At 40.2% G+C, this 25,181-nt stretch overlaps 1 protein-coding gene across 1 annotated transcript in view; it reads left to right on the top strand.

The window, feature by feature from the left end:
- Window positions 1–25,181, top strand: part of NOTCH2 (notch 2) — a gene marked incomplete at its 5' end in the record, with an annotated part of 76,749 nt that overhangs the window by 22,608 nt on the left and 28,960 nt on the right. Inside the window, 11 exons of the mRNA XM_008941361.1 lie at window positions 11,121–11,354; window positions 12,188–12,343; window positions 13,461–13,649; window positions 14,812–14,925; window positions 16,102–16,215; window positions 19,503–19,736; window positions 20,234–20,344; window positions 21,990–22,182; window positions 23,743–23,888; window positions 24,394–24,513; window positions 24,622–24,774. Of these exons, the coding sequence (XP_008939609.1) occupies window positions 11,121–11,354; window positions 12,188–12,343; window positions 13,461–13,649; window positions 14,812–14,925; window positions 16,102–16,215; window positions 19,503–19,736; window positions 20,234–20,344; window positions 21,990–22,182; window positions 23,743–23,888; window positions 24,394–24,513; window positions 24,622–24,774 (1,764 nt within the window). The remainder of the gene's footprint in view (window positions 1–11,120; window positions 11,355–12,187; window positions 12,344–13,460; window positions 13,650–14,811; window positions 14,926–16,101; window positions 16,216–19,502; window positions 19,737–20,233; window positions 20,345–21,989; window positions 22,183–23,742; window positions 23,889–24,393; window positions 24,514–24,621; window positions 24,775–25,181) is intronic.

The following is a 25,181-nucleotide window of genomic DNA, read 5'->3' as shown; positions in this document are numbered from 1 at the left end:
TGCTGTCACTGTTTTTGTCACCTTCAAAGTTCTCATATTTTATGTGATTATAGTGATTGTCAACCTCATAACTTTGTAACTAGCAAGACTGTCGTAGATGTATTTTGGTGAAATCTGCCCCAGATCTTTCATATTTCTGGATGTTAACTGATATGTTTGGTTTTAAGGATAACTTTTATCTTGTCCCAGGCTAAATCCTTTGTCTGAACCAGTGTATGTTGGGTTCTTTCAAGGCAGGATGTTGCAGATATGTAACAAATCTTACCTTGTCTTGGAAGTAGATCAGGATGCTTTTGTGAAAGACTAGAGTCTATTCCTCTGTGCATGGCCGGCCACAGAATTTGGTGTGTTTTAAGTGCAATTTGAGTCAAAATCAGCCAAAAATCCTGGTTAATGTCTGTGTCTTGTGAAGTCTCAGCTTTATGCTGCTGTTCTGCAGCAGTTAAACCAGCCTGATGGGCTCACTGCGGTTTGAGGAGGAAGGTGTCTTTGCCTTCTCTCCGTGCTCCCAGCCATTCTTCTTCTGAGCTGGCTCTGGTATTTGTTGGAGTGTGCCACTTTAACTCACTAATCTAGTAAAAAATCCTGTCCAGCTGCTTTTTTTTTTTTTTTTTTTTTTTTGTCTGGGATCAGGAATTAAAATTCACAGGGCGGTCTCATGGGTAGAGCAGATGAGAGGAAGTGATGGCAGTCAAGGGCTTTAAAGTCATAGGGAAGGTTAGTGTGTCCTTCCACAGGACACAGCAAAACAATCTGAGAATTTAAAGGCTATTCAGTCATTCCAGGCTACAATTCATATAAAGAAACAAGGCTTTGTTTAAAATGCACCTGTTAACTCTGTTGATCTAACCTGTGCAGCTTTATGTCAAGAAAGATGACTTGAGAATTTGGGTACTAAAGTGATACAGTGAACAGTATAAAATGCTCTAAATGCCTTTGTTTTTCTTGGCTGAGGATGACTCCTACTTCACTGTGGAAAGTTTGCAATGTTTCAGAGGATCATCATGAATCTGGCCAAAATCAACTTTCAGGAACAGCACACAGCAAAGATTCAGGTTTTGCATCCTCCACTGACTCCAGGAGCAAACTGTGCAAAGGACTTGAGTGCTGCATCAGGAGTTGTGGGATGAGTCTCTGGGTTTGGGGGACACACTGTCCATGCTCAAGTGGGTTTTAGAAGACCTATTTTATAGCGCTTCAGTGTCAGGCTTGGCTTGCTTGCCTCCTTTTTTTATTTCTACCCCTGTGGCTGGGAAGACAAGACTGCCATGGCAGTTGTGTTTATTTAGGCTTTGTTTTCCCCTGAAAAGGGGGCTCCAGTGAACTGGATGTTTCAAAATCTAAGCGACTTTTGTCTCAAGGGAGGCACAGTGTGCTAACAGCTGACTCCACCAAATAACTCCAGCATTAGGAGCCTAGCTTAAGAAGCAAATGTTTGTCGTGAGCAGAAAAGCTCTTCAGGCAGCAGAGCTCTGCTTTTTAATTAAAATAGCTGTTAGCTTGGTCATACGCTCTTAAACACTAGCACAAGGGTTACTTTCTCTGCAGAGCTTTAGGCAGGAATTTTCAAAGAGGGGAGTTAAGGGTTCGATTCCTATTTAATTAGAGTAATATTTGCTCCCTACCTTAGTTTTCTTTGAAAATCCCAGCCTCAAACTCTGGACAGACGTGACTTTTCTTTGCTAAGAAGGGAGGATAAACATCAAAAGGCTAATGTTTAACATTTTTATGTAAAATCGTATGCTCTGGTATTTTGTTTTTTAAAACTCTGTTTGCCAAATACCACTTTCCTCAGTTTCTGTATCACAAGGTATACAGTAACAAGTCATGTTAACTTAGTATTCAAAGAAATAATGCCTTGCTTAGAGGAATGCTTAGAGGCTTGAAACATAGAGGAACTAACTTTGACACTGAATGACATGTGTTGTCATACATGTTAAACATGCCAGTCTCCTAAAGGATGGAATCTACAGGCTTGCTATTTTCTGCAGAGTATTGATTTTTACCTGCTGGAGAGTGCTGTTGGTGTTGCACTCTTTTCTGATTCTGGTCAGCATGCACATACATAATGTGCAAAGAGCAGTCTTTACCTTGGTGTTAGTACAGGAAGGCTGGGTCAGGCTCCTGAGAGAAGTGCAGTCACTTTTCCCAATGTAGCAACAACAAACCTTCTGGTGCCTTTCCAGACTTTATTCAAAAGCATAGTAGCCTCTTCAGTGCTGGCTGAGATCTGTCAAACTTGGCAAGTTGGCTGGTAATTGGCTGTCATTACAGTAGTATCTCTGAGACAGCTCTCTGAAAGAGGCCAAGAGGGATTATGATTCTTTTTTTTTCTTTCATGTTTGAACTGGCAGATACAAAGGGAGCAGGGAGCACGTGGCAGCCTCCAGAGCTGGCAGCTCTAAGTTTGAGTGTACAAATGACTTGAAGCATCAGACATAAACTTTATCCTGGATGTTGTTTGTTTCTTTTGTGCTGTGCAGAGCAGATGGGGTTTCAGAGGCATTATAAGTTACACCATCAGTTCAGTACCACATCCAGTGTGGACTCTGGAGCACCTACCACAACCTCCTCTGTTTTGTGCTGTCAGTTTCCCAACAGCAAGCCTTGGTTAGGAGGTAGCAGTAATAAAACACCTGAAGTGTTAATAGCTGAACTGATCTGATGACAGAATGACAGCATCCAATTCAGACCACACTGCTATCTCTTCCTTCACTCCTTTGGTGATTTTCCAGGCTGGGAAATACTCTCTGCGATTAAATGTGCCAAATAATGTCTTGTGGAGCTGTCTTGAAGTTTTCAGTACATCTTGTATGGATTTGGCAATAAAACAAAATAGGCCGGACCACTCTGGTGAGGCTGAGTGTGTGTGTGCGCCCTGTGAGACCAGGCTAATAGGTAACAGTTGTTTTATCTGCAACTGGCTTGTTTCTGGCAGGTTCTGTCCCTTCCCTTGTAGTTAGAATGAGGTGATTTGTCTTTGGATAATTACTAGAGATGTGTTGCTGAGATAGCTTGAGAATATGAATCTTTTATTGTAACATTTGGCTCCAACTGTTACAATTTTGTCTGGCAGATCTTTGCAGTTGTTAGTTATTTCCCTGATGCACTGGCTTTTCCAGAAGAGAGAAAGAGAAGGGCAAAATGGAGAGTGGCTTTTTTGATGTGTATTTCCTCTGGATTACTTCTCTGTCCTGCTGCTTTCCCCAGTTGTTTCACCTACTGTTGCCATATTAAACCAGTCTATCATTAGTGCATCACTAATAATTTTTAATGTATTTTGTTCTGCTCATTTGTATTGCTTCTTCTGAAGAGCTCTGTCAGGACTGCCCTCTCTACCCAGTAGTCTGTGGGGAGTGATTTAGGGCAGTGTTTAATGGATCAGGGTGTGCGTAAGTCTCTCAAAGCCCAGAGTTTTGTATCTGGGGGCTGTAAAATCCCTTGTAAAAGCCCATTAGTTCCACTACATGCTTCCCAGTGTGGTTATGAAATTAAACTCTTTTCTCCACCATATTAGCCTAAAATAAACACAGATGTTTACACTGCTTGCTACAATTGTAAATTCATCTTTAGTTGTTCAAATTCTATATTAAACTTTTAAATTTTATGATGTCTTGGATGGCATTTGACATTGCCCAGGGTAGAGATCTGTTAAAAAACTGAAAACCCACTACCTGAAGTTTGGGAATGGCTGCCACTGCTTTGCTGCTCTGTTCTGCTCTGTAGTTCTGTATTTCAAACTGGAGAAAGGTGCTGTGAGATCCTGGGGAAGGAGCACTTTTCTGAGAGCTGTGATGCCTCTGGCTTCTTTAGAAAACTACTGCAAGGGGAAAAAAATTTTACTTTTTTCAAGGGAAAACTAAAGTAGTACTTAAGCAGAGAAGACCTTTGCAGAACGCACATGCAACTGGGAACACTTACTGCAGATCTAAACAGTGTAGTCCATTGACTTCTGTGTATGCCCGAAGCCATCCTTGGAGCTGAAAGCAGCACTCCTGTTCATCAGGTTGCCGGCAGGGAGCTGTGGAGATGGCTTTGGAGAGGGAATTTGGAAGTTGTCATGAGGTGGTGCTTTGAGATCCCTTTCTCTTGGTATTACCTGTTTGTTGCTCTGGACATTCTGTATAAAGGTATTGTCTCTTTCAGAGAAGTTTGAAGTTCTTTTCTTTGAGGTACCTTGTGTCAATTAAATGAATTATATAAATTATCAAGTATTTTCTTCTGTATATTCAGTCACACTTTCTTCCCTGCAATAACTGTTATATTGTACTTTTTATGATCTGTCTCTCTCCTTTTGTGTGTAACAATTGCTTTGTAAGTCTCTTATGAAGTTCTCGCCTCCATCAGACTGTTGGACTCTGAACTCTGCCCCTTTTCAGTGTTGTTATTCAGAGGTGGTGACTTCAGTACTGCAAGATGTATTCCAGACTGCAGCTATGCCATTGCTATTACACAACTGTTTGCATTAGTTATTTTTCCTTGTAGTCAAATGCCTTGTTAGCAATGTTTATTTTGTTGATTAAAGCTGTGAATAAGCAGAGGTCCCCACTGAACTCCTCCAGCAAAGCCAAAGTGTTTCCTCAAGGAGTGCCTAACCTAAACCTTCTGTAACAAGTCTGTTTACCTTTGTATTTTACTTGGCATTTGTGCATCAGGCTTTGTCTGCTGTTGCACTGCCCAGCAGCCTCGCTTGGTTGAATCTGTATGAAATTTCCTGGCTTCCTCTTGGATAATATAAATGTTATTTTGTTAAAGATATCACTGCCTACTGTTCACATTCTTCAAGGCCATTAAATGCCTTGGTGCCTGTAAGTATTCAGTAATTTTAACTTAGTTGTCTTAACCCACAGAATTATCCATACTTCTTAGAGATTGATTGTTTTTACAAATAATTCAATAACATGGGAGCTAAAGTATTTTTCATATACACCATTTTACTTAGAAGGCCTGTGGTTCCATGAGATTTTTCCTTTGCTTTTGCACTGGCTGAGGAGGCTCAGACAGCAGCTTGAAGAAACTGAGCTTTGACCTGACTGACCGCCATTCTTAGGATTATGTAGTCAATGCAGATGTTTTCCCTGTGTTACAAGGAAGAACTGGACAGAGAAATGTTGTTCCCCAGCCAGCTGTGGTCTGTCAGCCGGCAGCCTGAATACACACATGGATGCTTAGAAAGGGGAAGAAACGGCACGATCCCTTGTGCTGTGGCACTGCTAACCTTCTGCTGCAGTTGGATTTGGTCATTTATACAAATGCCGTTTCTTATCTCTTAGCCTGTTCCTGAATCTTGATAAGATGCTGTTCACCTTCACACTTAGTAGTCCTTTGAAACTTGGAGAAAAAATGTAAACAGTTCTAATGAGCTACGCTTTCTTTTGCTGTACTGATCATATTAAAATAGAATACAACAATCTTGGAATACTTTGTGAATGAAATAGCTTTTTCAGAGAGTTTCTGTCTAGGTGTAGCTTGTAGCTTCCCAGAGAGCCCTTTGAGGAGAGCTGGTGAGCTATTCCATGTGTACTGGAGTGCTAGCCTGAAATAAGTGACCAGCTTCTGGTGAGGTACTGAGATGATGAGGGCGTAACAGCTTCGTGGAATCTGCAGTGAGTCTCGTAGGACCTTGAGGACCAGTTTGTGATTATTGCTGGGTTATCTTTCCCTTCCGGTATCATTAAACTTTTAAGGTATGTTGACTTCCAGTTCAGTGTGAGTCCAGTGCTGTAATGGTTGTGATTTTGAGAGGAATGAACATTGATGTCTCCTCCCAGTTCAGCTTTCAAGGAACTGATCTTTTTCAAGGCACAGGAAGGTATCCCTTGTCCGACTAAACGTTTCTAGTGCTTAAGCTATATGTGAGATCTCTCAGGAGCTTTGGCCTCTGGTATTCCAGCTGTGCATGAGCAGTCTTTCCTGCTGGAGAGCTGTTAAGAGGCCAAGAAAACTTTCTCCTTTATGAAAAGTCTGCTGTGCTGAAGTCTAAGACCTCTGATTAGACTGACTGAAGGTCCTGTGTTCTGCTGCAGGATCAGTGCAGTTGGAATTGGGGTTTATGCAAAGCCTGTATGGTTTGGTAGGATCAGCTTTTGGAGGCATCTGTTGCTGCTTCCCAGCATGCCTGTTTTGGTTTCTTATTTGCTCAAGCTAATACTCTACTTTTTCAGTATAGGATTGTACTCATTTTATGTGCTATCTACCTTACCTTTATTTTCTTTAACATAAAGGCTTTATTTTCTTTAACATAAAGACCTCTGGGACAAGTGGCTGACTTTCTCATCAGTGAAATCTGGTACAACCATTTGAGGGGCCTTGAACCACTGCATCCTGTGTCTGCTTAAAGAGAAGCTCATGGAGTTCCTGTCCAGTTCCCGCTGGTCTGAAAATGGGAGCAATCAAAGCGGCAAACATGTCCTACTCCATGTGGCTTTTCTGAGGGGAAATATGCAGGAAGTAACTTAGTTTCATAGTGGGCAAAAAGTGCTAAGAGTTGAAGGCTGTTCCCTTTTTTTACTTCTAGTTTTCAATTTTGAAGTACCACACAGACTAGCTGTTTACTTTGTACAAGGTCATTTAGAACCCAAGTCGGCATTTTGTTGATTTCCCAGGCTCTGCAAATATCAAGGTCAGGTTAGGCTTTTATTAGCATCTTGGAGTAATTTGTGCTTCCTTTCTTGTTTTTTATATGTATGTTTCTGCATTTCCATGAAAATATTGTACAATACAGTATTTGCACTTGCCTTCACTAGTTCACATTTCTGAAAGAAACACAAAGTAATTGAAACTACCAAGAGCACAAGAAAAGAAATACTTACAGAAACTTGCAACTAGACGAATTAACATTTAGCTGACCTGGCTGTGGCACTCAGAAGCATTAGGATAATGGAGATGTCTATTACACTGTACAATTCATAATGGGTTTTGCAATTGGAAGTTGAATTTCTATGTGAATGAAAGATAATTCTTCCTAAAACTCTTCATAAGGAGAAAACAAGCTTACCAGGGAACATGGCTACAAATAAATATACTTGGTTCAGTTACAATTAAATAAAAGCAGCATCCCTTCAATAAACTTTCAGAGATCTTTTGTCTCATTTGATTTAAATCTACCTAACTAAACTGCCAGAAGTCTTGTGCAGAATATTCATTTAGAAGTTTTATAATTAAATCCTGCTTTCTGTCCAACACTGAAAAACTTCTGTCTGTGCTGTGAAAAAATTGTTCAGGAAGCTCCCAGGGCAGACTACATTGAAGACCTAGCTTGCTATTAACAGAAGCATCAAATCTTTTCTTTGCAACATCTGCCCAAAATATTAATCTTTCTTTCATTTGCGTGAGGAGTTGAAGCCTCTGCTGAGGGCACATCAGCAATTTTGGGAGAATAAGAGGTTGTTTCCATCCTGCAGTCCCACTAAGAATAAAGTGATGCTGCTGCTTTGAGGGATGGCAGTCTTGAAAGCCCTTCACAAATCTGTGTGCTGGTTTCTGTGGGAGGATGAGGGGAGGAAACCCAAAGCAAACAATACAAAAACCCAAAGGAAAAAACAACAAAACAAACTTCTTCCAAAACCTGTCTTGAAGAACTGCTGTATTAACCATTAATCCCATGTTACTAACACCTAAAGATTCTAAAATGGCATATAAGTAACCATAGCATAGCTACAAAACTCAGACCCCACCAGACCACTTCACCAAAAAAAAAATGCCTCTTTCTCTCTTTCAAAGACTTTGGGCTACAGTATTTGTTTCCAAAGCACTCAAGTTCTGCTTCAGCAATAAGGGCTCAAGCATTTTCAGTGAATTAGAAATGGCTTTGCATTCTTGCCAGTTCACCAGCTTTGGCTAAGAGATGTGAACGCCTTGGACTTTAGTCTGGGATTTGTAGTATTTTAAAAAAGTTCCAATATCTTTCAAAAACTATTACACTGCCTTATGGTGATGCGGCTGAATAGTTATTAATGTAGTTAGATTGATATGCTCTTCTGTTGCTTTTGATTTGTATATTTTTTTGCCCACAAGTTGGGTTTGGATTTCAATTTTAACCTCAGTAAAGAATGATTTTAAAAATTAATCATAAAATGTAATAGTTAATTGCTCCTTTATACTTCTTATAAGTTGAATTTCCTTTGTTTTTCAAACACACTGCATTAAGATGGAGCTCTGCTTGATTTGTGTTCATAATTAAGTTCTTGAAATACTGCTGAGTTACTTGAAGTTTAAGCTGTGGAATTTTTATCCTCTTGTGGACACATTGATATATCTTCTAAAAGTTTTGGTTTAGTTTAGGGCTGCAGAAATATGGAACAGCCTAGGACATAGGTCATCAGTGATGTCAGTTGGTACTGTCCTTTCTAAAAGTGGAGAATAAGCGCCAGGGAAAAAAAAATATTTAAAAAAATCCTAGGTTTTGATATTACTGGTGGTATTTGAAATGGGAAGTTAAAAACAAACTCAGCAAGTTTATATGAGGGAGTAGTTTGCCTATCTTTGCTTAAAAAAGACCCAAAAAATGACCAAACCAAACAAGAAAAAAATAAAAGCAAACCACAGAGAAAAACACGCACATCCCAAATCTACCCCAGACTCCTCCCAGAATGTTGTATTTCAGCGGTTCTATTCAGCCAGTCACAAGGCAAGTGATCCTGAGAGGGGCACAGCCATCCGGAGCGGCGCGGTAACTTAGTGCCGAAAACGCCTCACGCCGTAGTGACACCGAGGTGGAACTGGCTGCAGGCAGGGGAGGATGTAGGTGCTCTGAGAGCACTGCTGCAGAATGGTTGCACTGTGGATGAGTGTGTGCTGGAGAGTACTTTCTTTGATCTGGGTTGGGCCCCCTCCCAAGAAAAGAAGGAAAATCACTTTTGTAATAAGCAAATAACGTCTTGATTATTTTCTTTTACTTAAAGGAAGTCAGTTGTGTTGAGTTGTGAGATACACACGACTACGAGGAACCAGTCTGAGATAACTGACTCTGTTCAGTTTGCTTACTGATAAGCTAATATCAAAAGCTAATGAACAAATGACTTCCATTATGACAAATGCATGGGTTTATTTTTTCATAATGTGAAGAGCTAGGTTTTGCAGATAATAACACAAAGTTTTAAATTTCCCCCCTAGGTGTTTTACAAAATAAACTGGGAAGTAAGGATTAATTCTGAAAAATCTGTTGCAATTATTTTTACTGTTAAATATTTTATTACTTTTTTTCCAAGTGATAAAATTCTTGTTTTTAGCTAGCTCTATTGGAGGAAGGAAGACATGCACAGAGCAAAGTCAGTTGTGCAACGTATTTTTTTAAAGACTAAAGAAATAATTTAATTTCTTCAGGGAAAAAAATCCAGGGCTCACAGGACTAAAAGCTAGGATTTCTTTAAGAGCTTTGAAAGCAAACGGAATCATGATTTGTGTGTAGTAGACAGAGATGGTTCAGATTGAACAGTCTTACATTCCTGCCAACCATAAATGTTTCGGTTCTGCGTATTGGAGGAAAGGGTATGTGTGCACTTGTGTCATAATTTCTTTGTCATTAGTAAACACCATGACTATTAAGCAACATCTAGTAAGTATTTTTTAAATTGGAAAGCCTAAATAAACGGGAGCCCAGGCAAATTGGCAGGGAACATCTGTGGCCTGCTCTTGAATTTCTCAGTCTTGTAATACAGGGGGAATTCCAGGCAAATGAAAGTGTGCAACTGATACAGTAGCTGGAGATGACACACAGGAGGATCTTGGTAGTAGCAACGCAGTTACTTAAGAGTCTTGATGCAAATAATGGAAAGCCACTGCAAGCTAGTGAGGAAGGTGGTGTCAGCCGGAGCGGGGAAAAAAGTCACATCAAACAACTCTAACCTTATTCTCTGATAAAGGGCAGTCTTTTGGTGCTGCATACATCATATCAACATTTTAGGAAGGGTGGTAAAAATAAGTTATAAGGAGGCATTGAGAAAAAAAAAATACAAGCTTTTAGTGCTAGAGAGTTCATAATGTAAACAGAAAGGAGAGAAATTAATTTTATCAAAACAAAGATTGTGGACTGTGAACCGGTACTCTATGGTTGCACATCTGCACTCATATGTCAGCCTGTGAAGAAATTAGGTGGTGCTTAACTGTTAGGTTTTATCTGTTCAGGAAACTCAAAATAAGAATGAGTGACTTGAAACTTAAACTAAGCAATTTAATCTTAAAAGTAAACCATGCAATTGTAATTTGGAACCTGAGTAAGTGTTGAAACAAAATCTTGATGCAGGTGGTAGGTCTTCTAGATCTTGATGTCAAAGCAAGATGTCTTTCAATAAATAAATACTTCAGTAAATGTGAATTGCAGAGCTTCCTATATTTGTGATTGTTAAATTCTGTATCTCTTGAATGAATATTTCATACTTAGTGGCCGTGGGGTCCTTTTCCTTAAAACTCCCTGAAACAATGTATGCTTGTTTTCTTCCCTACAGTATCTCCAGTTTTTAAAGCCTTTTATTAGAGTATTTATTTTGTCTCTGAAAAAAAAAAATCAAAACAAAAAAACAACAAAAACAATTCACACCAAAAATGCAACCAAGAACCAAGAAAACCCTAAGAAAGCTATTTCTGATTGTCTGTGGAAGTATGTGGGGGAAGGAAAATTAGTTTTTTTGGTGGAAGAGACTCACAAATTCTGTTTTTTCCTCATCAAGTAATCTTCATTGCATAATTATATAGGAAAAAATGAAATTCTCCTGGTAAGAGTTACTTTGCTTCTAGCCCGTTGACACTGCTTTGGCCAAGATTTTCTTTTAAGGCTATCTTGTCTCTTTTTAGTCCTCCTGGCTGCACTGCAGGAGGGCCTTCATTCTTTATGCTTCTCACATCCTCACAGATGTATTTTCATATACTGCAGGCTGCCTGCTGGCTCTTACACTATGCTTTTTAAAAATTATTTACAGTTCAGCTCCTACTCTGGGGTCATTTAGGGATGCTACTTGTCTTTGCTGAATTTGACGATGGTTCTCAGGCTTCAATGTCCTAGGAATAAGAAGTGGCAATCAAGTTGGACTGCAGTGTTTCCCTTGGTTATGCTGTCTGTGTGAGACTCTTCTTATGTTTGAGTGTCTGAACTGTTACTGAACTTGTTTCTTTCTGTGCATCAGGTCAGTTTTGCACTGAAGATGTTGATGAATGTCAGCTCCAGCCCAATGCTTGTCAGAATGGAGGCACCTGCACCAACCACAACGGGGGCTATGCCTGTGTCTGTGTCAATGGTTGGAGTGGGGATGACTGCAGTAAGAACATAGATGATTGCTTCACTGCCTCCTGTGCTAATGGATCTACTTGCATTGATCGAGTGGCTTCTTTTTCATGCATTTGTCCAGAAGGAAAGGCAGGTAAGGAGAGAAAACATGTCTGGCACCTAATAGAAGATACTCCCTGAAGATGTACATTTGCTTGAGGTGGTGTGTTTATTTTGCACACTTTGTAACTAAGCCAGGAAGAACAAAAAGACAAATGTGCAGTCCATGGGCAAAATACTTTTAAATCTCTGTACCTTGGGACACAGAAGTATTTGTATGAGGCTGGAAGACAAACATGTTGCAGCCTAGATTGTGAGGAAAGCAGATCTTTTTCTAGCTTTTAGCAGAACCTGTATTTGCCTGAGAAGTTATGCACGAGAGTGACTTGCTTTATACCACTTAGGATAATCATGCTAAAAGTCTAAAAAGCATATTCAGGTATTTTTGCCTGAGTGAGGATGCCCTTACTGGTATAATGGAAAATTTGGTGTTGTAGGGTAGGTAAAAGCATGAAGGTTCTTAAACTGCTGCCTGGAAATACAAGTGTTCAGCATATCTGAATTAAGAAAATGAGCTTCATGTACACCTGCATTTTCAGCTGACAGAAAAATCATCTCATATTGTTCAGGGAGAAGAGTTAGGTAACTGCTCCAAGGAGGAGATTTTGGTAATAATAAGCTATTGTACTACTCCAGAAGTGCTGGAGACATCTCTGAAGTCACATAAAACATTATATTCAAATATAAATTCTAAGTATGTGGTAAAATCCCTGTGGCAGTCTAGAGGTTGAAGCCTGTAAAATATTGCTCAAACTTCCGGCTGTGGGAGTCTCTATCTGAAATATCAGGGAAGAGGATTTGATTGTGTAACATACAGTCTGACTGCTGAATCTCACTTTTTTTGAATATTCTCGGATGCTTCTTCAGGTCTTCTGTGCCACTTGGATGATGCATGCGTTAGCAATCCATGCCAGAAGGGTGCTCTGTGTGATACCAATCCTGTGAATGGACACTATATCTGCACCTGTCCTCAAGGCCATAAGGGAGCAGACTGCACGGAGGATGTGGACGAATGTGCAATGGGTGAGGTTCTGTTTGCTGTTTGTGAGTACATAAATAAAATGGGGTCCTGCACTTCATGTCCTAACAGAGGGCCATTTTGTTAGAACTTCTCAACACAAGTGAGACTCCTTTCCTGCTCTTCCCCTTCCATTTCTGTGTGTTCAGGTGAGTTTTAAATCTCGTGTGAGCCTTGGTGCACAGGACTGAGTCAGCATAGCTGTCCACATTTGAACTGTTAGCCTCTGGAGTATGAAAAGCAGCAAGTTCTTAGCCATTATTCACTGTGCATGAGAGCTTCAGCGTTGTGCAAGGAGTGCGTGCAAACAAATTAAGTTTAGTTAAGTTTAGTTAAGCTGAGCCTTAGAACTGCAGCCTACAACAGAAGTACCACAGTTCATGTGGGAGTTATTGCAGCTCCTGCCCTGGAAGAAATATATCAAGGCTGTTTGATAGCGAGAACATGGCTGGATCTTTGGGCTGCCTTCTGAGACTGGTGACCACATGAGCTTTTAAAGCTGTAGTTCTCTGATATCATGATGTTCTGTTGTTTTGGGGGTTAGACAGACTCTCACAGTCTACTTACAGTTTTGTGAGTGCCAATTCATGCTTCTAAAGTGTGATGCACAAAGGTAATACCTCCCTAGCACTCATGGAAGTATTGGAAATAAGCACTTCTTCAAATTTCTTTCTTCAGCCCTTGGACAAGAGTGCTGTTCTTTTTTGAAGACACATGAAGGACTAGTTTCTTTGTTTTGTGGCTGTGGCAGCACCATGTCAGACTCAGGAGTGAAGTAAAAGATGATCTGGAGATAAGGCCTTGAAATCATCATTTATTCTCTAATCCCTTCTAGTTAAGACTGTCCTCTTAAGAACTGTCATTAGTAATACGGACCAGAGTTGTTCCCTTGGTCTGTTAGTATTGACATCAATCTTCCTTTTTGCCTCTGATAGGCAAGTAACTGCCACATGTTTTCTTCAATCACAGCAGTCTTTCCCCAGAAGGATGAACAGTCTTTCCCTGGTTACTTGCCGGAAAGGAATGACCACTGGCAAAGACCATGACTAATAAAGAATGTTGTGGCTTTCCTTCTCCAAGGAGAGGTTTTGACACACACGTGTATGTTTTTTTTTTTTGCAGCAAACAGCAATCCATGTGAACATGCTGGGAAATGTGTAAACACAGAAGGCTCTTTCCACTGTGAGTGTTTGAAGGGCTACACAGGACCTCGCTGTGAAATGGACATCAATGAATGCCATTCAAATCCATGCCAAAACGATGCCACCTGCCTGGATAAAATTGGAGGATTCACGTGTCTCTGTATGCCAGGTAAGAGGAATTTCTGACAAAGACAGGGCTTCCAGCAGTTAAAAATCAGAATGCAGAGCACAGGGAGGGTTGGCAGCTCTGCCGAGGTGGAACACAAAATTACAAAGGGGTGAGGCTAAAGAAAACTCTGACAAAGAGCTTGTGGTAGTAGCACCAGCCAGGAGGACTTGGCATTTGTGTGAGGGAGGGAGAAAGCAATTACAAGACTGAGAAGGAAACCAGTCTCTACATCACCAAAGGAAGTTAACATTTGGAACTGGAGTATGTGTGAATGTATTTGTTACTATTCCTGGTAAAGTGCATGGTGCAGAACCTTAACTTTTATGAAAATGAAGCAGGTGCAGACTTTTAAAGGAGTGATTTTTTTTTTCAGATGTGTGTATGATGACTCTGGATAATAGTGTGTGGTTTTTTTGTCTGCTTAAAATACCCTAAACGATACAAGTGCCCATTGACCTGGGGAAATAACTGTAAAAAGAAAAGTTACTTGATTGAAATTGTGCTTGTAAAGTTTATGTGTCCAGCATACCAATGACCTATGTAGTAGTCTGTCTTCCTTCACAAAAGAAAGTGGTAAAAGAAAAGGGTGGAAGTTGCCAGTTCCACAGTCTTGTAAAGTATAACGAAAAAATTGTGACCCCTGCAGGTAATCAGCTCATACCATGGAAGCTAGAATGAGGTTTTATTAATATCTAGTTTGTTTAGAAAGGTGGAACTATAGTCCCAAGTATCCCACCCTCCTTAGTGTTTTCCTTTTACTCTGCCATTAGCTAAAAAGCCTTGAGCTTAAATGATCTGCTGTGTTCATTTATTTTCCTTTTACCTTATATTGGTGCATACCCAAATATATTGGTATCTTCCAAAATGTTAAAATAATAAACCCTTCTCCTCAAGTGGAAGAAAACATTGGAATTCAGCAGAAACTTCTCCTTTTACCACTGATGAAGCAAGTGTGTTCAGCAATGGTGAAAAATACACACTCAACATCCCTTTTTAAAGGGTTATTCATCTTCTGGTGTGTATTCCTACCTTGTCTGTTCTGCCCAAACTACAGACTTGCAATGAAGCTAGGCTTAAATTTTCAGCACTCGTGTAATAGGCAGTAACATGTTCAAAGGCATATTCTAAGGCCTTCAGTCATCTCTTCTATTTTTTTTAACAGGGTTTAAAGGTGTTCATTGTGAAGAAGATATTGATGAGTGCCTAAGTAATCCCTGTGTGAACAATGGAGAGTGTCTTGATAAAGTCAACCGCTTCCTTTGTGTCTGTCCACCTGGTGAGTACTTATTTCTGAAAGCTTTTCCTGGGTCACCTTACCAAGAACTGCATAGACAACCAGTGAGAGATTACAGGGTGTATGTTTCTTGTGAGTTTCTGTTGTCTTAGTGTAGCATCTGTTTGAATGACTGAGTTACAATCACTGGTAAATAAGAACAGCCATGTATTAGTTGCAATCGTATTGCACCTGTAAGTGGGTCAGCATTGAGAAACATGCAGTTGGACATCTCATCTTAAAGGGTAATTGGAAACGTGAATTTCTGTTATTGTGGATATCATTGTGAGATATAGATGAGTAATTCTAAATAAGTTTTTAAAATCGGAGCCTCTGGATGTTTTTTGTCTTTTTCTGAGGTTTTTAGGCAGAAGCCATTTTTGCATTGGTATGGTTTGTTGCTTGCATGAGGAGGGAGGTGGATTTCGTCTCCACTTGTGAAAAGAAGGATAAATGCTGAGCTGAGGAATCAATGTGAGCTATAGGGTAAATGTCACTTGTTTTCCTGATGGCTTACAAAAAGTTTCAAGTTCAGAATATACTTGATAAAAGCCTGCTCTGCATCCCTTCTTATTGACTAATGATGTTATGGCTCCTCCTTTGATTCCTTCCTCCAAGAAACATTCTTGAAGGTTTCCTTGGAGGATGAAGAGTTTGGGGTTTTTTCTTGAAGTGCATAAGGATCTGCATCCTCTGATATAACCTGTTGATCTTTAGTTAACTATTTCAAGAAGTGTATTGGAAGATACGGTGCTGTGTCGTACCACATTCCACACTGCACTAGTGATTCTAGTCTGAAGGCTCTGGTGCTGTATGGGGTTTTAAGTTACTTACTTTGATGAAAGTTTTTATTGGTGGCCTCTCAGTTTTATAGACAGGCTGTCCAGTGGTGGACACTACTTGTGCTCCATCTGCTTTGTTTCTGTTTGGCTTGGACATCTCATTTTTTAAGCTGAGGCTCCTTTGACCTGGAGCATAGAAACTGTGTTTTGGCTGGTGATTTGACAAGGAACCAATCCACCCAGGGTGTGCTGTGTGTGTTTAATGATGCAATTAATTTACTGAGATTATATTTGGGTGGTTTTAAGGATTTGTTAATGAATAATTCCTGACAGCACAGCTGTTTAGATTAACTGCTTCAAATTACTTTGGGATTTTCATCTCTTCTCTGCCTTTCAGGATTCAGTGGTGCCGTGTGTCAGATTGATATAGATGACTGCTCCAGCACACCATGTCTCAATGGAGCCAAATGTATTGACCATCCCAATGGCTATGAGTGCCAGTGTGCCACAGGTTAGTCTTGTGTTCAGAGCCCCTGGACTGCAGGTTGCATGTAACATAAAGGGATGCTCAAAGAAGTGTTAACATTCTCTTTCTTTCTCTGAAATCCTGTTTGTTTTTTCTTTGCAAAGCTTTGTCTGCTCCTTTATGGGAGAGAATATTATTTAAATACAGAAAGCCTTTCACCTGAGACAGCAGTAAATGCACAATTGATTGGAGTTCTGGCCTCCATCTTTCAGCCCCATCTGTTGCTTCCAAGAGGGTGACAGCTTCTTCTGTATTGACTATGGAATCCATGAGTGGAAAAGTAGCAGTGTGAAGCCTTTTATCTGTGGCTTACCTTTATTTCTTTCAAGTTGGGTTATATAGTATACAGTTGAAGGACAAGAGATGGACAGAGCAGTACTACTGTGTATTCTCATGTGTTGCATCAGGCTATTTTATAGCAAAAGTGGAAGACTGAAATGCAGTGAAAATTGTGTCCACTGGAGTAAATACCATACAGTAGCTGCCTGCCAGAATATAGATAAAATGATTTGTCAAGGATCATACAGAAATTTTGACAGAGCTGTGGGCGGAACTGAGCTTTTTTTCAATGCACTAAACTCCTTTGCTGCTTGGTTAATTGTGCACTTAGAAGCATCAGGCTTAATCACAGAATTTTCTTATCTTCAGATCTCTAGAAGTGATGTAGATCTATTTTATTTTAATTTTTCTGTCTGGTCAAATGAAAGTTCAGAGTTGTTATGCTGATTCTCAGTGAGGAACAGTGTTTGGTTGCTTTCAGTTAATGGTGCCTGATGCACTGCTTGTGATGCAGATTCAGGCGTGGAATGCATTGGCTTTAGCTTTTCCACTAGGGAAGAGGCCGAACAATTCTTGAAGCCACCTTTGTCCCAGAAATGTGTTTTTAGGTTGGCTGGACTTATGTGCAATTTTTCTCGTTTTGCATCATTCCAATAATCAAATGAAGGCAAATTTGACTTCCCCAATTTGTTCTTCACTGTGCAGAATCTTGCAGAGAGTAGCCTAAAAATTCCTCCCTAACCTTTTCACCCAACCCCTCTTTCCTTTTCCCAAGGTGTTTCCTAAATTTCTTGGAAGTAGGGGAATGCAGTAGTTCTAATCAGGAGAGGTGTAATTACTCTTGTCAGAATTCTCCTTTTGATTACTGCATGTGAATAAGCTGACACTTAGGAAAAAAAAAAAAAATCAAGTCTTCTCCAGATTTGGAAACTATCTCTGTCTTTCTCAAACTGCTGTGTGGACTGGTTCCTTCTATTCACCGGGAGTGCAGAGCTTATCAGGCCTAGGAGAGTTCTGGGTCATGTAGTAGAGGATAGCACAGAGCTCTGCCTTGGAAAGAATGCTCTGAATTTGGGCACTGAACTTCTGGAACCACCTCAGTACAGAAACCCTAGGTTTTTCAGATGAGGAGGGAAGACTAATGCTTTCATTAAGGCACATGATGCATTTTCAGGGAACAGGCTGAAAGCAACCAAATTTATGTTCCTGAAGCAGGAGCATTTAGAAAAATCCTTGGTTGGTATTTTGGCTGAAAATTAAAGAGAGACTGTATCAGGGCTTTTTTTGCTGGAGTGTCTGAGGGACTCTTATATTCATGTGTTTTTTTCCTAGTCTAACTCTTGTCTGCAAAGAGGGAACTTGTATCTCAGTAAGATGTGTTTAGTTAAGAGATTGAGAAATATATTTAATCTTTAAATGCTTCAGCTGAGCTACAGTAGGAGGCAAGATATTTTTTTGAATGTATGTACGTTAAGTATTATGTTTAATATTGACAGCCCTCTGTAAGACTGAAATGTGGAATTCCTCATGGGGCAGGTCAGTTACTGTAAAATAGTGTTTGAGTATATTTTTGCTCTATTAATCTTGTATTAATGAGTGACGTGTGTTCCCTGAATGGTAACCGCCAGCTGCCGAAGTGGTTGAAAACTGCAAAATGTTTGGCCAAATGCTGTACAGATAGCTCTATTTACTGCTTGCTTTTTGTCTTTTCTTTCCCTTCTGGCATTATTCCACTTCTCCTTCCCAGTGGTAGATCATGGCTTTTCTTTTCTTGAGATGTCTTAGGCCTTTTCTCTTTTCTCCACCTCAGTCTTTTTTTTTTTTTTTTGACACTATTTTTCCTCTTATCGGTATGTTTTTCTTCCTTCCCTAACCTCTTTTTATATCCATCTCTCTAACTAGCTTCCCTTCCCTCTCCCCTCCCACTCCCACACCCATTCATCCATGCATACATTCGCAGAACTTGGAAATGTTAGCCGTCACCTGGTATGTGTGACCAGAGAAATAACCACAAACCTGTATGAAAAATGGGGAGCCTGTTATCCACTTATGATACTCAGGTGAGAATCACTCTTCAGCTGTTGAAATTCCCTGCAGCTTGGTTTGTATCAGTCTCCAGTTCATGTCTGAAATTTGAAGTTCTACCTTCCTAATCCTCAGCTGCTGGAAGGCAGCATGAGCTGTTGCTCCAAAACCTCATCTTTAAAACCTGTTTATTTTAAATTGTCCCTGTTTCATATAGCTGTCCTCCATGGAGAACAGGGCTCGTGGAAAACAACTCTGAGGGAGTTGTTTGCTGCTCTTAGCTCCCTGAACCGTTCTTTTAGTCCATCTGGTGAATAGAATCTGTCCTTTTCTGTTGCTCAGGATGTTTCCCAGCTGAAGCAGAATGAAACAGGCCAAATTGCTGCTTGTTTCATTGCTCCTAACTGAAGAGGTTGCATGCAGTCTTTCCTGGATTTGCAGTTGGTGCTTGACTGGAGTTACTGAAAGGTTTCCCAATGAGAGAGGCAAGAAACTTTGAAAAGCGAAGCTGCATAAGCTTTGATGTGAGCCAGGGGAGTTCCCTTGAGAAGGTTTCTGCAGCATCTTTGCCGTAATTTATCATACTTAAAAGGTCAAACCCCCTGGTATTGTGTAGAGGAAATGATGACAGGAGAGTACCTTCAGGTAGTTTGTACTGATGTGAGTAAATATTTCTCATGGAGATTTAGCTGTTTCCTCTCACTGCTACTGTTGTGAGTAAATAGAAGGTGACCACTTCCAATGCCAGGATTCCCCATGCAAGATGTTGTTCCGTAATGCTGTGAGCAGTGGAAGAGTGTTGTGTTCCAGGGCTGGAAAATGGGCTGCAGTTGAGATGCCCAGTCACCCTTTGTGCTGTCTGCCACTTTGCTGATTCTTAATGTGATTCTTTCTACATTTGCATTATATTCACTGCAGCATCATAAAAGTTAACTTCTTAATTACTCCTGTTCATCATTTTTCTTCAGGTTTTACTGGCCTTCTGTGTGAGGAGAATATCAACAACTGTGATCCTGATCCTTGCCACCATGGGGAGTGTCAAGATGGGATCGATTCATACACGTGTATATGCAATCCTGGCTACATGGGAGCCATATGCAGCGAGCAGATAGATGAATGCCACAGCAATCCTTGCCTCCATCAAGGGCGCTGCATTGATCTGGTGAATGGCTACCAGTGCAACTGTTTGCTGGGCACTTCAGGTACATAAAGCATAAGTGGAAGAACTGGATTCTAACACAGTTCAAGCATTTGTTTCTTGTGGGTTCTCTGTCTGCTAAATTTGCATACAGAGAAAAGCTTATGGTCTGGGAGTATCATTTTCACGTCACCTTTCCCTTGCTGAATTTTCCTGTGTTTGTGTGGATTGCCTAACCCTTACTGGTACTGCATCTGGTTTTGGAAGAAGCTTACTCCAAAAATTCGAGCATGAAATAAAAAATAGACATGGTGTTCAAGATGGTTTATTCTTTTGTTTAAACATTTAGTACAAGTTCAGGGTCATATTCAGGCAGCACCCAGTGACTCAAGTGACAGTCCTTGGTGTCACAGTGCTTCTGCATCATCACCTGTTTAAATTGCCCCAATGCATGTGTAACTTCGAAGCAGGTGGGATTCTTAATTTGCCTATTTCTAGGAAACAGTTTTGTTTTGTTTGTAAGATTTTTGCCTACTTATTCTTCTAACTTTGTTCTTCCAGGAGTGAACTGTGAAAATAACTTTGATGACTGTGCAAGTAACCCCTGCGTTCATGGGGACTGTATTGATGGCATTAATCGCTACAATTGTGCTTGCAAACCTGGATTTACAGGTAAAGTCAGCAATCCAATAGCTTTGAGTTGTTTTGAAGATAGTTATCCAAGTACCTAACAAAGCTGCTCTTTGCATACTGACTGCAAGGGGTTCAGTTATTATCTTGGGTAAATCATTCTAATCTTTGAATCTCAGCATCTTACATTACAGCAAGTTCTACCAAGCAGAAAAATGACTTAATCTGTGCTGTGAAATGCCATTCTTGTTAGGTAATTATGTCCAATTCCTGGTTCTTGGTTTTATAACAAATAAGCCCATGTGACTTTGGTTTATTAGTTACAGCTTCTTTTCAGGGACAGAGATTGTGAACAATATAGAGGTGTTTGATTAGACAGTACCTTGGGCTTTGACTATGAACAGTATTTCTCTTTCTGTGAAAGCAAAGAATTAACTCAGTATTCTAATAAGCTGCTGTCCACTCTGAAGTCTCCAACTGAACAACTTGCTTTGTTCAATGCTTCTCTTTCATAATACAGTCTGCTCTGTTGCCTTTTAAAAAAGATCTATCTAATACAGTAAAAGCTTGCATGAAAAAACAAGATTTTAGGCACTTTTGGATACGTGCTTAGCTGTAGATCTACGTCAGAATTTTTTCTGATGCCTAAAGCACATCTCAGCAGTGTTAATAGTGGATTTAATATGTTTTGAGCTATGTAGTGAAATACATTTATAAAGTAATTGTTGGAAGGCAGTTGGTACTGTTTATAACAGTTTTCTCATCATGTTTGTTACTGTTTATTACTGAATGATTTTAATTAGAGCTGATCTGAAATGCATTAGAAATAGAACTAAGAGGTTTCATGTGTCTTGCGCATTTCTCTTGTGTTTTTCTGAACTTCTGATGCTTGTTCCTTCCTTTTGCTCTGGCATGCTGGTACTTTTGAGTCCCCAGAACAGGAAGAGACATGATCCTGACCACTCTTGCCTTTCAGTCTTCTTTGTTGCTGGCGTATCATATTTGTATCCTACTGGACTTCTTAATGTTATGCTGTTAAAATAATTCAGTAATATGATAAATGGACATATTCCAGTATTTAAAGAGCTCACTTGCAAGGGGTCTTGTTACTTTTTCTTTCGTCGAAAATGCTTTAATCTTACTGCAACATTCACTTTGTTTAGCTTTCCAGCCTCACAAGATCTTATGGTCACTACTTCAAGGATCTTGCAGTCATAATCAGAGGCAGGCAAAACAGGAAGCAGTGTTTTTTAGAGTCCCTTTTGCGCAATAAACCACAAGAACTATATTTACTGCAGGCAGTATGGCAGTATTGGTTGTTCAAAGGGTAGGTACTTTTCAAAGCAGAAGAACAGGGCTGTGACAAGTGGAGCTCAAGAGGTTTGTTCCAAGCATGATACAGTTGAGTGATTTTTTTTTTTTTTGTCTTCTTAATGAATATTAACCAGTGGTTTTTAGTGGAATTCTGTTGAGATTCTTGAATGGTTTGTAAATACTTGTTGAGTGCTGTTTTCCAGGCATCTTTCAGAAATGCTTTTCTTGACTTCAGTTAAAGCACAGAGGCATGCATGCTCTGTCCTCCTGCATGGGCTTTGCCAAGTGGTGCCTCAGTCTATGTCCTCGCAGACATGCAAAGCAATTATGCTTATAAGAAATACTACTTTAAAAGCATTGTTTTTTTTCCTAGGCCCACGTTGTAATATGGACATTGATGAATGCACATCCAGCCCCTGTCATAATGGTGGAACATGTATAAATGAAGTAAATGGCTTTCGGTGTGTGTGTCCTGAAGGTTACCATCATCCTCACTGTCAGTCACAGGCAGATGGTTGTCTTAGTAATCCTTGTGTACATGGCAACTGCACACATATTGCTAGTGGGTAAGTAATTACTCTCACATTACACTTACCTGCCACCTTCTATACTTTTTTTCTAGCATTGCCCAGAGTTCCATCTCGACTTGAGGTTTCTGATTTTTCTGTAATTTCTCAGATTAGGATCCAAATTTATCTGCTGCCCATGACATAATCACAGTAAGGTGTAGACTTTTAGTCACCAGCTGTGGTCTGTGCTATTTCAACATATTGTCAACATATTTTTTTCTGTCCTGTGTTGTATTCTTTCCTGCCTTTGCATGGGCATGTAGCACAGGGTGGACTACCACAATCTAAAGGGAGGGTCTGGCAATTCAGGTGAGGAGAGTGAATGCAATTAAAATAAAGAAACGGTTCCAAATTGAACTTTTGGGGAGCAGGAACTACCTTTTCCATCAAATTCTAAAATGCTGAGCATGGAGACTGTTGGTTAGTGCTGTTCTTCCTAGCCAAATATTCTGTATTAAGGAACAGGCAGATGGTTTTTACACTAGGAGTTAGAACGTTATTTGACTTAATTGTCCGAGGCTGAGATTTTGTCATCTCTAGTCAGATTGTTGCATGCCTGAGAGAAAAAAGGAAAGCTCTTTCTAGATATTTTGATGGCAGTGGCTGCTTCTGAATCTTTCCATCTGGGAAGACAAAATGCTATTTTCAGGAGCCCTGCATCAGACTTCTTTTTGGTAATGCTAGATCTGGGAGCTCAGGGTCTGTGGAGTTAAGAGGTTTAGGGGGAGGTAGGGCTTGTGTTTATGAAACTTCCCAACTGTACACGGGATAACAGTGCCTGCCAGATGTGTGCTGCATCCTGGAAAGTGTTGTCACTGCTTGGGCAAGGAAGTGATCTACCACTGCAGTAAATAGAGGATGCAGCACTTTCCCTGGAGCTGGCAGGAAGGCTGCCTTTATAGCTAGTTCAGCCTCTGTGTGAGCTTGGAAAACAAATGTTTTGGTTCATTTTGTCTGTCATCTGTCACTTGCATTTGTATTTATACCCATGTACACCTTACACTCAGTGCCAGGTAAAATGAATCTTGTTTGCATGACAGAGGGAGGTCAGTGTGTGTGGCCTGAGTCCAGGGCAATTCACCCAAGTCCTTGGTTCTACGTCATATGAGTGGAGTGCTGCTCTACTTCAGATTTTGAAATGTGATTGGGAAGGGTGCTTCTGCTCCCAGCCAGCTGTTTTCATTTGTAACCATTACTTTGTATTAAATCAGTCTAGTTATCTTTGGAACTTATTGTTCCCCTCTGCTTTTTTTTAAAATTTTTTTTTTTCTTTCTTTCTTTGTTTAAATGTGTTGAGATGTTCTTATCAAAGCAGAAACATACTGCTGGTTGGATGAACACTTTGTGAAAACTTTAACAGACAAAGTGTGGTTTTAAGGGATGGGTTACTTTCAGTATTTTCAAAACTATACAGCAGGGTTAAGCAATCTAAATGTAACTTAAGGCTCTCCTAAAGAGAAATCTTCTGTTTTTCTCTCTAAAACTAATCTGCAGGAGAAATGGGTGGATAAGTTATTTCAGAATGCTCTAAAATGACTGATGTTTTTGCATTTAAAGGTACAAGTGTGTCTGTGACCCGGGCTGGATAGGAGATTACTGTTCAACAGAAAGGAACGAATGTAAATCTAACCCATGCCAAAATGGAGGAACTTGTGAGGATCTCTTGAATGGATATAGATGTACCTGTAGGAAAGGATTCAAAGGTGAAAATTCAGAGAGAAGTTTCTGTTCTTTTTCCTTTCCACTTCATTGCACGCTTTGTGGCATTTTAATCTTTTCATTCAACTTCATGGAAATAGGAACCAAGAGGGGAAATGCCATGGTTGTATGAAATGCAATTAAAATCAGTTCGTGTAGACATGTATTAGTGGAATACTTTGACTTTTTCTAAGACTTGCTTGGTCTCGTGAAGAAATGTTCTGGTGGCAGCTCAGCTTAGTTTTCTTTGTAAGAAAGTTAGACTGAGATATATAAATGCATTGGGACTTGAAAGGGCATTAAACTTGGAATTACAATGGCTGCTCTCTGCTTGTACCCACTGAGCTCATGAGGAGTACTCTGATCTTTTTTTCCTTCTGCTGAGATTTTTCAAATATGGCAATGCCGGCCACTGCTCTGTGGGTTAACCATGCAAACTGCAATCTCTTTGTTCATTCTTTAAAGAAGCAGCAAGCTCTTAGCAGCATTCTCTCCCCTTCTGCTCTCCAGGTGTGAACTGCCAGGTAGTGGTTGCTCCTTGTTCCCCTGATCCTTGTGAGAACTCAGGAATTTGCCAAGAATCTCCTGACTCTGAAGGCTACACCTGCCAGTGTGCTCCTGGCTGGGAAGGTAACGGGGAAGGGGAGCATACTGTGCTTTCAACACTGAGCAGTACTGGCATTGAGCCTTTTGACCATTGCCTTATAAGGGATCTTACTTCTGGACTCTGTGTTTCAGGGGAGAGATGTACAGTGGATATTGATGAGTGTCTCTCAAAGCCCTGCAAAAATCATGCTCTGTGCCATAATATTCAAGGCAGTTACTTGTGTGAATGTCGGCCAGGCTTCACTGGAGGAGACTGTGATAGTAACATTGATGACTGCCTTTCAAGTGAGTATCAGCATATTGTTCTGTGTTTTCCACTTTTTCCTAGAAATAATTTTGCTGTGCTGTTGATAAGTGCTATCTGACAGATACTGAAAGTTCTTTTATAATCTCTTACCAAAAAGAAAAAAGCTCAAACCTCAGCTTTCTAAGACCTGCATGTTTGAGGCAGCCAAAATCCATCACACTTGGCTGCTAGAAATGGACTGCAGAGTTCTAACTGACAGCGGGAGTTGTTCCCAGATTCTTCGCTCAAAATCGTCCTTAGGATTTCCATACTTTAACAAGAAGTGCTGTTTAATGAAAAATTATATTTGCCTTACATTATAATACTAAGTTAAAGTAACACTGCAGGGCTTGGTGGAGGTGTCATGGGAATCTGGGATATAGCAGCCTTTCCTGACATGTCTCTC

This window comes from Merops nubicus, unplaced genomic scaffold (genome assembly GCF_000691845.1).
Source record: "Merops nubicus isolate BGI_N331 unplaced genomic scaffold, ASM69184v1 scaffold20245, whole genome shotgun sequence".
Classification (NCBI taxonomy): domain Eukaryota; kingdom Metazoa; phylum Chordata; class Aves; order Coraciiformes; family Meropidae; genus Merops; species Merops nubicus.
This window is presented reverse-complemented; position numbering and strand designations above follow the sequence as displayed.